This window comes from Myotis davidii, unplaced genomic scaffold (genome assembly GCF_000327345.1).
Source record: "Myotis davidii unplaced genomic scaffold, ASM32734v1 scaffold77, whole genome shotgun sequence".
NCBI lineage: Eukaryota > Metazoa > Chordata > Mammalia > Chiroptera > Vespertilionidae > Myotis > Myotis davidii.
The window spans coordinates 6,136,271-6,150,125 of NW_006289713.1; the positions used below are offsets into that span (position 1 = coordinate 6,136,271).

The 13,855-nt window shown below is 55.2% G+C and overlaps 1 protein-coding gene across 3 annotated transcripts in view; it reads left to right on the top strand.

The window, feature by feature from the left end:
• Positions 1-13,683, top strand: part of TLDC1 (TBC/LysM-associated domain containing 1) — an 18,535-nt gene extending 4,852 nt beyond the window's left edge. For 2 of the 3 annotated variants that reach the window (XM_006762239.2, XM_006762240.2), the window contains exons 2-8: positions 2,240-2,414; positions 4,117-4,347; positions 4,678-4,822; positions 5,304-5,729; positions 9,948-10,066; positions 11,497-11,676; positions 12,157-13,683. In XM_006762239.2, the coding sequence (XP_006762302.1) occupies positions 2,265-2,414; positions 4,117-4,347; positions 4,678-4,822; positions 5,304-5,729; positions 9,948-10,066; positions 11,497-11,676; positions 12,157-12,270 (1,365 nt within the window). In that variant the 5' untranslated portion in view covers positions 2,240-2,264 and the 3' untranslated portion in view covers positions 12,271-13,683. Of the gene's footprint in view, positions 1-6; positions 876-2,239; positions 2,415-4,116; positions 4,348-4,677; positions 4,823-5,303; positions 5,730-9,947; positions 10,067-11,496; positions 11,677-12,156 lie in introns of those variants that run through there. The other variant, XM_006762238.2, reaches the window with a different exon arrangement.
• The last annotated feature ends 172 nt before the right edge of the window (positions 13,684-13,855 follow it).

Here is a 13,855-nt window from a genome sequence, read left to right on the forward strand (position 1 = left end):
GAATCGGTGGTATTTAAACACCATGATGATGGCTCATCCCCTAACCCAGTCGTAAACGATCAGGCTGTTTCTTGGGCTCTTAGAATAACTGACGGAAGAGGACGGGCCAGTCTTGGGTGGCGGCTTGAACTGCGCCCCTGGAGGGGACTAGGGGCAGCTGTGGTTAGAGATAGTAAAGCCACGTGCAGGCTGGACCTTGAGCCAGGGCCCCGGTTTCCTCCTTGGCTCTTACACTGCTGAGAAACTTGAGGAGTGGAAGCATTTAGATCAGATGGCCCGTGAGTGACAGCCCTACCCTGGGTTGCTAAGGCCTCGTTTGCAGCCTGCGTCTGCCAGTGCTCTGTCGTCCCTCCCTGGTGCCTCTGCTGGAGCCTTCCTGTTCGGGCTGGCGGCGCCCCCTGCCAGGATGGCAGTGATAAAAAAATGATGGAAAAGATAACAAGAACGTTGGAGAGGATACAGTGAAATCGGAACATTGTGCTTTGCTGCTGGGAACGGAGAATGGAAAACAGTTAGGTGGTTCTTCAAAAGTTAAACATCAGATTACCATAGGACCCAGCAACTCCACTCCAAAGTCTGTACCCCCAAAGCTTGAAAGCAGGGACTCAAACAAGTACCTGTGAATATTGCTGCTAAGAACATGCAAGTACTATATCTAAAAGGAAGAAACAGCCTAAAAGTCCATCAACAGATGGATGGATAAACCAAACGTGCTGTCTCCACTCACTGGAATATTATTCAGCCATGAAAAAGGAACACAGTAACAGGATGAGCCTCGAAAACACTCTGTTGAGTGGAAGAAGCCAGTCACAAAAGGACACACATGTATGATTCCATTAAATGGGAAGTCCAGTGTAGGCAGATCCCGTAGAGAGGTGAGCAGTTAGTGGCTGCCAGGGGTTGGGGCAGGAGGAATGGGGGGGTGACTAGTCATGGTTACAAGGTTTCTTCGGGGCACCATGGAAATGCTTTGGAACCATATAGAGGTGGTGGTGTACAATACTGGGAATGTACTAAATGCACTGAGTTGTATCCTTTAAAAGGGCGAGTTTTATGTTAATTGAGTCTCACCACAACAAAAAGAAAAAAAAGATCCCAACTGTCCTCCATTTCCCCTTGGGGTTTTGAACAGCCGGGACCTGAGGGGCCTGTTGCACACACTTGGCGCCCTCTGAGATCGCTGCCCCGCCCTCGCTGTCCTGGTGGGAGCTGGTTGAGGAGTGCTTGTCTCCAGCACTGTCACCAAAGCGAGTTTCCAAATGAAGTTTAGGATAAAAATTAAGAAGTCACAGCACTTGCCTCTTAAGAGATTTTTTTTTAATCTGACTTAGCTTTTCTCTCTGAATCCATGGATCTGTAACAAGGTCTGTGATAATGAACAAAGGTCATGGGCTTTGGGGTACTAGTCTGTGCAAACTCCTGAGCTCGTTGGCTGGATAATTATCACAGTGATCTCCGAGGTAGGGCTGTGATTTATTTATTATTATTTTTGTTAATCCTCACCCAAGGATATTCTTCCCAGCCCCATTGATTTTTAGATTTTTAGAAAGAGTGGGAGGGAAAGGGGGAAGGGGAGAGAGAAACACCCATGTGAGGAGACACGCACCCTGATGCCGGGGGGGCGGGGGGGGAGGGTAGGGGACTGAACCTGCCATCCAGGTATGTGCCCTTGACTGGGAATCGAACCTGCAACCCTTGATGGGCAGACCGATGCTTTAACCACTGAGCCACAGAGTTCAGTAGTTTTCCCAAGGCTGCACAGCTAGGGAGAGGCAGAGCCACGCTCACAGGGGAAAACTTGTCACACAGCCTGTTCCCTTTGTCCGTGATATTTTCAAGGTGCTGATTGTATTCGAATACATGTGATCATCCAGACAACAGGTTTTTAACGTTTTAAACTCAGATTAAAAAAAAAGAATATTTAAATTAAGTTACTGGGCTTTTTTCTACTTTTTAGTTACATTAACTTGAGAACTGTGTTTTCAAATAGAGAAATCCAAACTGGCAATTACGGGGATGTTTTCAGAAATAGGAAGCAGGATTGGGTTTTCATACTTAATTATATTGACTATCAAGTTCCACTACATCAACACAACACGACCTGGCTCTGATGCATTTTAGCCGCATTTTACAGCTACGTCAACATTTATTAACTTGATGGTGTAATTATCAACGTTTACTTTCTATGGTTATGACATTTTGATTTTTCTCTCTACCTTGGTCCCTTCTCCTTCTGCAGAGAATCCTGCCAGCAATAAGGCAAGATGGGGAGCAGCGGGAGCCGCCTGGGGCAGAGTGTGCATTCGCAGTTTCTTCCTGAGGAGCAGGCGGAGGTGGACCGGTTGTTCGATGCCCTGTCATCGGAGAAAAGCAGCGCGGCCTCGCCCAGATCCTTTTCTCTGAAGGCACTCAAGGCAAGAGTCACAGTCATCAATGGGGCTTAGTCCAGAGCGGGAGTCTGCAAACCATGGCCCCCGAGCCCAAATCGGCTCTGTTTTTGTAAGACTGAACTTGAGAAAGTTTCTCTCCTGTCAGGGTCAGGTAGCACACATGCCCAGCGTCGTAGACTCCTGTGGTCTCTGTCGCAGCTTCTCTGCTCTGCCTTCGTCTCACTTTCTAATGAGATTGAACAAAGGGGCCAGCCCCGCTTCCCATCTCCGGACCTGTCGGGTTCATAGGTCCAGTAACTGTGAAGGGTTCCTTTTGCCGTTAGGCTTTGTTAGGTGTGTGAAGTCCTAGGGACTTTATGGTTTGCCTAAAAAATAACGGTGTTTCAAAGTCAAGGTTCATCGGACAAGGAGTTAAAATGCCTGTTTCCCCACCTTTTTGCCTTGTTCCCGGGGGCTTTCACTGCCTGTCTGAGGGCTCAGACGGAGGGAAGACACCGGCAGAGACCACATGGGCTCCTGTGCCTGGGCCGTGGGCGGGAAGGCCCTGTGTGAGGCGCTCTGGCAGCCTCCTCTTGTAACGCATGCAGAGCGGGAGCCGATGGGCATCAGGGACCCCCCCACATACTCCCCTCACAGATGAGCAAACTGGCCAGGAAGGTGATGTGGGGCACAGCCATGTGGTGTACTAGTATGTGTGTGCATCTGTGTGTGCGCACGTGTGTGCACAAGTATCTCCACTGAACCCAAATCACCCCCATCTGCCTGGTCACCCACCATGCTGGAGCAGACAGAACCAGACTAGACTGGAGGGCACAGTGGGTGGCAGCATCCCTAAGTGTTTGTTGAGATAAATTTGGCTCGAGTTGATCGGAAAGCCTTGGTGACTATGTAGTTTCCTTTGGGAAGGAATTGGAGATTGCTCTTCCAATAGACATCCAGAAACACTGACGGAAGGAGATATACTCCTTTTGAGAGCCAGGGTGGGGACCAGCTTTACAGGAACTGCAGAGCATCGCTGTGTCACCAACGGGGTAGCAGTGTGAGTGGTTACAGGAGGATCTGTGTGCAGATCCCACCAGGGTGGAAGTTCGTGATTGGCTTTCTCTCACCATTTCTTTTAAATCTCTGGACCAAATCTGATCTGATGTCGGTCAAAAGGAAAGCGGTGTTTACGGAATGTTATTGGCAAGACATTCATTAAGAACTAGGTTTAAAATTGAAATAAACATTAATGTAAAATGCATGTTAAGCACACAGAACTTAGATAAGAAGTGCAAGCCAGCTACCATGTTTGGATGGCCCTAAGATAGAGGAGACCAGATTAGCTACAAATGGACATATGCACCATATGTTAATAAATTGGGACGTGCAAATGGCAGCTGTCCGTGTAGGAGGAAGGATATGTTCTAAGCAGAGTGAAGAGCAGACGATGGCCAGACGTAGGAATGACGTGGCCAGCCATGGGGAGACGGGGAAGTTTGGAGAGAGGGGAACAGATTGTGGAAGAACCTGAGGGCCACGACGAGCCACAAGCCAGGGTACGCTATGCATGTGGGTCCTTGGTGATGTGAGGCCCTTCGGCAGGGGAGCGATGGTGTGTGTGAGGATCTGGGACGGCTACATGCTGGTAGAAGCATCATGGCCTGGCAGTGGTAGGTCGTGGTCCCCTCGTTACCACGTTTAACTTGGACCCTGTCTAGCCCTTTCTCCTCCTCGCCCTTCACAGAGCCACATCGGGGAGGCGCTTCCCCCAGAGATGGTCGCCAGGCTGTATGACGGCATGCGGGGGGTGGACCTGACGAAACCGGCGAAGGGGCCCAGCGAGAGCGTCTCCCAGGAGCAGTTCACAGTGTCGATGTCCCACCTGCTGAAAGGGAGCTCCAGGGAGAAGAGTTTCATGATCCTGAAGATGATTTCTGCCACAGATGGTCCCATGAAAGCACGGGAAGTCCAAAAGGTAGGGAGGCCCCAGGACCATTGCAGCCCTCCAGGTGGCGTCGGTGTCCGTCAGTGGGGGACTCGGGGGGATCAAGCCACTGGTGGAAGCATCAGAGATGCCCACCTTTGGGGAAGCCTAGGTCACATCACCGGTGGACAAAGGCCTTGGCAAAACCGGACCGGCCGAGGGATCATTAGTAAAGTGAATAACTACCCAGGTTACATGATTTTCCCTCAATGTGGCCATTGCAGTTGGCATTAAAGAGATAAAACACCCCCCCCTGCTGACCAGACGTAGGTCACCGGTCCTGGTAGAAATGTCATTCATGGTGAAATTGTAACCTTCAAGTTTACAGAGGATCTCGTCGGCTCCCTGGTGCACGTGCTGAGCCACAGGCAGGAGCTGAGAGGCTGGGCGCAGAAGGGCGCTCCCGGCCCCCCGCCCCGGGTGCAGGCTCTGGCTGTGCAGCTGCTCTCCGAGGTGAAGTTTGCAGGCAAGTGCCCTGCCCGTGCCCACACTCCGGGGCCCCGGTGGCGGACAGTGGTACCATCTGTCTCGATACTGTAGGCTTGCAGTCAAGTTTTGGAATCAGAAAGTGTGAGTGTTCCACCTTGGGAAGACTGTGTAGATCAGTGGTTCTCAACCTTCGGGCCCTTTAAATACAGTTCCTCATGTTGTGACCCAACCATCAAATTATTTTTGTTGCTACTTCATAACTGTAATGTTGCTATTGCTGTGAATCATAATGTGAATATCTGATATGCAGGATGGTCTTAGGCGATCCCTGTGAAAGGGCCGTTTGACCGCCAAAAGGGTCGCGACCCACAGGTTGAGAACCGCTGGTGTGGATTGTCTGATCGATTGGTTGGCATATCATTGATCATAGTATTTCCCTATAATCCTTATGCTGCAGGTTGAGGTGAGTAGCTATAAGGACACGTGATCGCCCACTAATACTGTCTCCCCTTCCCTAGACGGCGAGAAGCTGCTGGGGCCTGAGCAGCTGGACTATGACTGTGACCCCGCGGTGATCGAGGACTGGGTGTTCAGGGCCCACCTGGTGGCCACGTTCCTGAGTGTGGTCATCCACAGGGGCTTTGGCCTGCACTGGCCCCTCGATCTGTCCACGCTGGTCCCTGAGCGTCAGGTTGACCAGGGGCAGAAGTTTGAGAGCGTCCTGGACCTCCTGTCGGTCATCTACGTCAACTCCCACCTGCCCAGGGAGCAGCAGCACCGCTGGCACCTACTCTTCTCGTCCGAGCTCCACGGCCACAGCTTCGCCCAGCTCTGTGGGCGCGTCCCACACCAGGGGCCCTCCGTGCTGCTCCTCGAGGACCTCGACGGCCACGTGTTTGGTGGGTTTGCCTCCTGCTCCTGGGAAATCAAGCCTCAGTTTCAAGGTAAGACGTGGCCACCGCAACCCAGCGGTAGCAGGGTGCGTGTCAGGAGTTCCGGTCAGACGGCTGCAGCCTGGGGACCCCTGAGCACTGGCAAAGGGTGTGGGTGTTAAAAGGGTGAGCCGTTCTTCCGGCTGCTCCTCCACGTGTTTGCCCCGCTGTGTCTGGGAGGAGAGGGCACCGTGCTGCTGCTTTATGGTGGGTGGACGACTCATGGGTTTCCTTTGGTTCCGACGGCAGGGTCAGGTAAGCAGGCCGCGTATCCTCACTTGGATTTTAGGTTTTTTTATTTTTTAAAAAATATATTTTATTGATTTTTTACAGAGAGGAAGGGAGAGAGATAGAGATTTAGAAACATCGATGAGAGAGATACATCGATCAGCTGCCTCCTGCACATCTCCTACTGGGGATGTGCCCGCAACCCAGGTACATGCCCTTGACCGGAATCGAACCCGGGACCTTTCAGTCCACAGGCCGACACTCCATCCACTGAGCCAAACCGGTTTCGGCAGATTTTAGGTTTTTTTAAATGGTGCCAGGTCCAGGTCATGGGAGAGGCTGGGCTGTGGATGCCTCATGCGGGAGCCGGAGAAGCCGGTTCTTTCCGATGGGACCGTCTTCCTTTCCCGGAACCCCTGTGTGTCTGCTTGCCGCCGCCGCCATGGGTTGCTGGTTTTGTGCCTTTGCTGGGGTTTGGAAGCTCTTGTGGGAACTCGAATGCAGCGAGATCTAAACGGCTCTATGAACCTCCCCCTTCCTCGAGGAAAAGTGCTCTGCTAAACGGCGTTAAAGGCCGTTTTGAAAATGCTCACCTGCTGGCCATACTCGGGGGCAAAACTGCCTTCCGAGGGTTTGGTGTCGCCGTGTGTCCCCTGGTGTGTGGCCCGTCTGCCCGAGTGTGTGTTCTCAGCAGGGTTCCTCGGGGCCAGTGGCCGTGGAGGGCTTTTCCTCGTGGCTCTGAGCGCAGGCGCATTCCCGCTCTCACTCCCACGGGCTAAGTGAATTCTGGGCAGGGTCCCTCCCCGTGAGGGGCGAGGTTAACACCCTCCCTGGCTGTGTTATGGAAGGGAGGTTCCAGGGACCTGAGATGCGGGAGACAGAGGAGAGAGGCCTCTTGAACGGAGACTGCACATCCGGTCACCAGTTTCCCTCCATTCTGCTGCGTCCCTCCCGCCTCTTCGTCTTCCTCTCGCTTTCAGAAGCGTGGGCAGCTGCCTTCTCACGGGCCCTCTGCTTTTAGTCTCGCCCTGCAATCCATTTGCCATATCCCAGCTCTTCTCCTGGAAACTCTAACAGACCCATGCCCTCGGGGCCGTGCGCCTTTCATCTCCCCTCTCCCGGCCCGCTCCTGCCCCTTGCGATCCGTGCTCAGTCCCACTGAACCTCCTGGGTTTCCAGAACAGGCCCCGCTCCCTCTCATCTCAGGATGTGGCACATGCTGCTTTCTCCCGCTTCCACCTGTTCGGGACTCAGCCAGGGCCACCTCCTCCAGGAGGCCTTCCCAGCCGAGGGCCGTGTGCTCCCTGCGGTCCTCAGTCGTGCCGCAGGCCTCTGGGATTGTCCCTGTCTTCCCCGCTAGGCGGAGCTCCTGCCGGCTGGGGAGCCACATCCAGCTGCAGAGGTTTTAGCAGCGGCGGGCCGCCCGGTACCTGGGATGGGTGGAAGGAATCATGAGATGAAGGCTGGGTACCTCTATCCCAGAAATCCTGTTATTTCTAGGACTTTATTTTCTCTCGGTTTTAGAATGTTCTGGATCTTCAGGTGTTCTCCCAGCTCTTCCCCACTGTCTGGGGTCCCCAAGACCACCCACACCTCATGACCCACTGGCAGCACTCATGGACTCGGCGTAGCTGTGCTCACGGCCATGGTTTATTACCGTGAGGACGCAGAACAAGATCAGCACAGGGAATAGGTTGGGGTGAAGTCTGGGGCAACCAGGCACCAGCTCCCAGCGTCCCCTCCCAGTGGAGCCCCCCAGGACATGCTGCCCTCCCCCAGCAACGGGCCCTGCCAGCACGTGTGAAGTGCTGTCCACAGGGAAGCTCAGTAGGGGCTCGGCGCCCAGGGTTATATTGGGGGCCGGCCATGTGGGCTCCCCCTGCCAGGCATGAAGCAAAATCCCAGGCTCCCAGGAGGAAAGCGGGGGGTCAGCCCCAGTCACCCTGTGTGTGCAAACAGTTCAGGCACAGGGAGCCACTCCGGTCATTTCTGGGAGTGGGGGACCCTCCCGACATCCAGAGGTCAGCCCACGGCCAGCCTTGGAAGCTCTTCTGGGGCCGCAGTCTCAGGCCTGCAGCGTCCCTGTTCTGCACAGCCACCCTTCCCTGTCAGTGTCACAGGCAGTGGGGACCGCCCCCCCCTCCCAATCTCCATCTCCAGGCTCTGGGGAATGACGAGGTGCTCTGTCCTGTGGGTGGAGGCTGTGCTTTAGACATGGAAAAAACGCACCCTGAGAACCATTAGAAATGAAAGGTTCGCTTCTTCCAGCTCCTTTCATATTAGCCGCCAGGTTAGAGCTGCTGGGTCTAATGCAATGGTTCTCAACCTGTGGGTCGCGATCCCTTTGGGGGTCGACCGACCCTTTCACAGGGGTCGCCTAAGACCATCGGAAAACATATAATTACATACTGTTTTTGTGATTAATCACTATGCTTTAATTATGTTCAATTTGTAACTGAAAATACATCCTGCATATCAGATATTTACATGACGATTCATAACAGTAGCAAAATGACAGTTCTGAAGTAGCAACGAAAATAATTTTATGGTTGGGGGTCACCACAACATGAGGAACTGTATGAAAGGGTCGCGGCATTAGGAAGGTTGAGAACCACTGGTCTAACGTTTTATTAACAAGCAGCGTTAACCTTCCTGAAGAACGGCGGAAATGCAATTACCAAGTTCTCCAACTGAGTTCGTTCTGTTCTGAAATAGGATGGAATCCCAGCAGAGGGCAGCCTTGCTGCAGAGCCCGTCACATTCAGAGAGGGCCTTCTTGTCTTTTTGCAGTTGAAAGGCCTGTGGCTTTGGACTGGGCACAGAGCCTGGAGTCCGGCCCTGGTCCTGGGCAGGGTGCTCGACTTCTCTGGGCCTCGGTCCCCCAGAGGTGCGGGACATGGTGCAGTGGGGAAGCGGCTTGTAAGTTGTGTCACGTGGGTGGTTGTCAAGTGTCGTTGCTGTGAGAGTTACTGGCAGGTGGGAGCCTCACCGTCGGTGTGGTTTTGGCAGGTGTCACTGACTCCCTGGGTCCTTACCGCCACGTTCCAGGAAGAATCCTCCCCACGTGGCCTCCCTGCCGAGGGCAGCCCCCGATGGACGAGAGTGGGGTGCACTGCAGCCGAGGGGCCTCTGCCTTGTGGCCCCTTCGCTTTGCCTAGCAGCGTCAGGCTGAGTAAATGTTGGTTGAAAGACAGTCCTGGATTGCGGAGCAGAGCGATGCTGTGACCTGCATGGGGGCAGCAGGGTGGGACCAGGTCGCTCATCGCTTCCAAACTGCCCCAACCTGCTGGGGCCACCCAAGCCCCTGGACTGAAGTCTTTGCCTAGAGTCGGGTCCGCGGTCATCTGGGTGCCGTGACTACTCCAGGCTTGTCTCCCTTGCTGCCCGCCCCAGCTCTCACACACCCTTCAGACAGGAAAAGGCCCCTGCTTTTCCCCACACGTCTTGTCCCTGGGCGGGGGATTGGGGGACTCCTCCAGGGAGTGGCTCTCCCGCAGCCGTCTCCATCTCAGGATGTCCTTCGAGAAGCTCGGCCTCCAGAAACTCCCTGATTATCCTGACCGCACCCCGTGGACCGCACCCCTGCCCATGGACAATGGTAGTCGGTCACCTTTCCCTGCCTGCCCCGTCCTTCCTGCGGGGCAGCGGGGCGTCTGCAGGTGTCCTCTCCCCGCTGAGCCCAGTGTCCAGTGCCGACTGGAGGAGGCTGTGCCCACACCAAGTCAGGAGCTGGAGTGACTACGGAGCTCCTTGCTCCGAAGTGAAAGGACACCCGCCCCTTTTGACTTGGTCGCATTCTTCTGATGAGCAGCGGGCAGAGTCCCCATGACTGCTTCCCTGTCTTCTGCGGGGCCTGCATGATGGCTGAGCCCCTGTGCGTGAGCTCAGGGCACATGTGATGGCCTCGCTGCTTTGCCTCCGAGCGGTGGCTTGTTTGCAGCCCCTGCTTCTCTCTGCCGGCTCAGACCCGTGACGCTGCGTGTGTGCTCTGGTCGCTTGCAGGGGACAACAGGTGCTTCCTGTTCTCCATCTCCCCCAGCATGGCCGTGTACACCTCCACGGGCTACAACAACCACTACATGTACCTGAACCACGGGCAGCAGACCATCCCAAACGGACTGGTGAGGCCTGGGGAAGGGCTGGGGGCGTCCATCCCGGTGGAGTCAGTCCTGATACCCCGGGAGCTGTGTGCGTTCACTCACCCGCGTGCCCTGTTCCGCTCATTCTGCTCGGTGCCAGGGCCGCAGTGAGTGACAGGGAGGACAGAATTTAGCTGGTGGAAGGACGGAGCCTCGGCTGGGGTGTTTTGGTGGCTTGTGTGCGATGGTGGATTGGGCCAATTTTCCTGGTAATCAGATGGCCCGTGGCCTTCGTGGCTGGACACGGTGTCGGTGTCAGACCTGTCACTGGCCTTGCTGCCCTGCCACGTGCCTGGGGCATGAGCTGAGGAAGGGGCACAGCCAGGGCTGGCCTCCCTGGAGCCATGGGGAATTGTCAACTGTAACTCACAAAGTGGGTGACTGCACCTCCTGTCTGCTTTGTGCTCCAGCCTGGAGACTCGGCTACGGGAAGGGGAGAGTGAGGGGGAAGGCCAAGGGCTGGGGTGGGTGAGGGGCAGGCGCCCATGCACACAGCAGCCCAGCACCTGCGGGCCAGCTAAATGTGGGTGAGAAATGTGCCTCTTACCAGCACTCCCGCCCGTTTGTTTTTTCTCTGCTTAACAAAAAGCCTGTTTGGGGAAACTCCAGCCCTGGGTTTGCAAAGCCAGGGTCCAGGAAGGCTGGTCCCCCTGTCAGGATGGAGAGCACCCCCATGCTCTTTCCCAGGCTTGCTGCAGGCCTGCCACGGGGCCACCTGAAGGCCCCCGACACCTCCCAGAAAGGGCAGTTTGGTGACCACAGGGCAAAGGCTTTGGTCTCAGGAGCAGCACCCAGTAGGTCCCCAGGAATCGCCAATCATCAGTCTGAGCGAGAGAAGCCACTGAGAATCGCCTGCACTTTCTTGCTTTGGCCTCTTGTTCAAAAGTAGTTCCAGGCCACCAGGGCCACGAGAAGAGGTGGAGGTGGCACCCAGACACGTGATCAGGGAGGTGGAGCAGCAGTTCTGTCATCGCCAGGAGCTTGGAGCCAGCACTGGGGGGGCGGGGGGGGGCGGTGGCAGAACAGCTCTAAGTCACTCCCCAGGCCTGTGTCACCCCGGGCCTGCTTCCTGGTTTCCCTCCTTGTAGGTGACACACGGAGTGAGGGACTCACACCCTCAGCGCAGTGCCCTGGTCTGTGGGGCATGAGCGTCCCTGCTGCAGGTTTTCCACGAAGTTCTCTGTGCCCTGACGTTGTGTTTCTGTCAGTCAGTGTAGCCCCAAGAGAAAGCCATGCGGGTGGGAGTCCGGACACCTCAGTGATTGTTCCAGTAACTTGTGCTGGGATATGAAAGTCGCACCAGTCAGGATATTTCACTTCTCGTCCCGCGTCTCAGCCAGGTGGCAGAGGCTGACGTGGGCGCGGAGCCTGACGTGCAGGCTGGGGAGATGCTGACGGCCTTCCCTTTGCAGGGCATGGGAGGGCAGCATCACTACTTCGGGCTGTGGGTCGACGTCGACTTCGGGAAAGGACACAGCAAGGCCAAGCCCACGTGCACCACGTACAGCAGCCCTCAGCTGTCCGCCCACGAGGACTTCCGGTTTGAGAAGATGGAGGTGTGGGCGGTTGGAGACGCCTCCCATTCCAAGCTGGTGAGCGTGGGGCATTTCTCCACTTCCTCAGCTTCACCCCTTTTGCTAGATGGAAGCATCTAGAGACAGTTTCTTCCACGTTTGTTTCCCGAATTTGCTGGCCAGAGGGATGCCAGTGGGGGCACAGCAGAATCCTGTCGGGGTCCCTTGGGGGGATTAGCAGAATGAACCACCGGGAAAGTGAGGCCTGCCCAAGGTGGGAACTGGGGTGTGAGGGGCCCCCATCTGCAAGATGAGGTGGGTTGGGTGCCTTCTAGTTCTGTGGTTCTGCAATGAGTCATGGTCGGGCCCTCTGCCCCTTGTCACCTCCCAGCGATGGCTTGCCAGGACAGGGAGACCACGGTGAGGGAGCCAGAGCCCCACCACATTTCCTGTGGCAACAGTAGGCTGTTGGCCCCTCTGATAAGCTTGAAACATCACCTCCGGCTCTGGGCTGCACATCATTGGTCACTGAACACACCCATTTCCCTCTTTCCCAAGGCCAACAGCCACAAGAGCATTCTGGATGCGGACCCTGAGGCCCGGGCCCTGCTGGAGATCAGTGGGCGGAGCCGCCACAGCGAAGGGTACCGGCAAGCCCCTGACCAGGAGTGAGGAGGAGCCTGGACTGAGGGGGCCCTGGAGCTGAGCGTGACCCCCTGGACAGAGCGCTCAGCCTGCAGACCTTCTCCCCATCCTGCGGGTGCTTAGCTTTAACCTAGAGCTGCCTGTTCGTATCCTGGACGTGCTGACTCAGGACACAGTCACCCCTCCGATGCCATACATTGATCAGTGGGTGTGACTCCCAGAAATCCTGTGTGTCAAATTAGCCACTTCAGTCTTGCACTTGGTAAATTTTGTCTCACTGAAGTGCAAAGACACTGAGACACTTGAGACCTCGGTTGGAGTCAGCATTTGAGGGGCATGTGGGTTCTGTGCGTAGGGGATTTGGCCCGCTCAGGGGTCACTTGGCCTCTGAACAGGCTGTCACAGTTAAAGTGCCTTGACATTCCATTTCGACTGGTAAAGGAGGCGTTTGCATGGGAATCGCGATGCTTTTTTATGTATTAATGGGGGGAAATGGCCGAAGATTTCGGAGACAGCAGCAGCCTGGGTCTGCAGTAGGTGTCTGTGAGGGTCCACTTCTGCCTTCTCAGCTGTTTTTAAATGAGCCTGTGCCATGAGCAAGTGGGAAATGAGCGCGACAGAGAAGTTCCGTTCTGTTACTAATCCAGTGTGGGGGCATTTGGAGGCCCTGTGGCCTGTTTTATAAATTTGTGGTACCTTGGCAGCACTGGCCTGGGTTGCGGGCCTCCTGACACGCACCTGTCAGTCTCACCTCCCTGCCCAGTGCTGCTCCCACAGAGGAGGGCTGGCTCCTTTCAGACAAACCCCATGACCCTGAAATGCTAACGACCGCTTAGCTTAGGTGGGCTGGGCTTCCGAGCAGAGCTGCCATCTCCCAGGCCTGAAAAAACTGTAAACACCCTATGCAAACCCCCGCCTTCTTGGAGCTGTGGGTGCCCCTCTCAGACATGTCACTGCATCCTCGAGTCTTTTGCTCTGAACTTTGACCTTTTAGAAGAGCATTTGCCCTGATTATAAGCCATTGCAAACTGAGCCGTTTGCGTTTTGTAGGTTCTTCACTTTCTACCAGGAGGCTCATCAAACTCTGCACTCAGCAGTGCCCTTGACTGAGCAGAAGGCCCTGCAGATTAGCCTCCCAGAGAAAAGCACCCCTCAGACGGTGTGCGGAGGGGCAGCGGCGTGACACGCGCAGATGCAGTCACGCTTGATGTTCCTGATAAAAAGCCAGTTTGTAATGGCTTCTCCAGTACCTTGTGTGACTTCCTCACAGATGGATTAGCAGTTGCAGGACCCTGGGACCCTCAGACGTCCTCACCATAAATCTGAAGAATTCGGTCTCAAATCTTCAGTTTGTTGTGGAATGTTCTTTTCTCTTTATTTTTTATAAAATGCAATTAAATACCTCATTAATAAAAGGTCCATTGGTGTCCGTACCTGGAGCACCATTTCCTGCTGCCTCTGTTTGTGGCTGTCGGGGAGGCGGAGGTTTTGTCTGCCTGCGTGCTTCCCGCCTTGTGCTTGCTCTGATGAGAGGGCATGCAGGTCAAAGGGGGGTGTGTTTCCCACGCTGCACACTTCCAGCGGGGAGGGAGGGAGGGTGCCCAGACCGGGG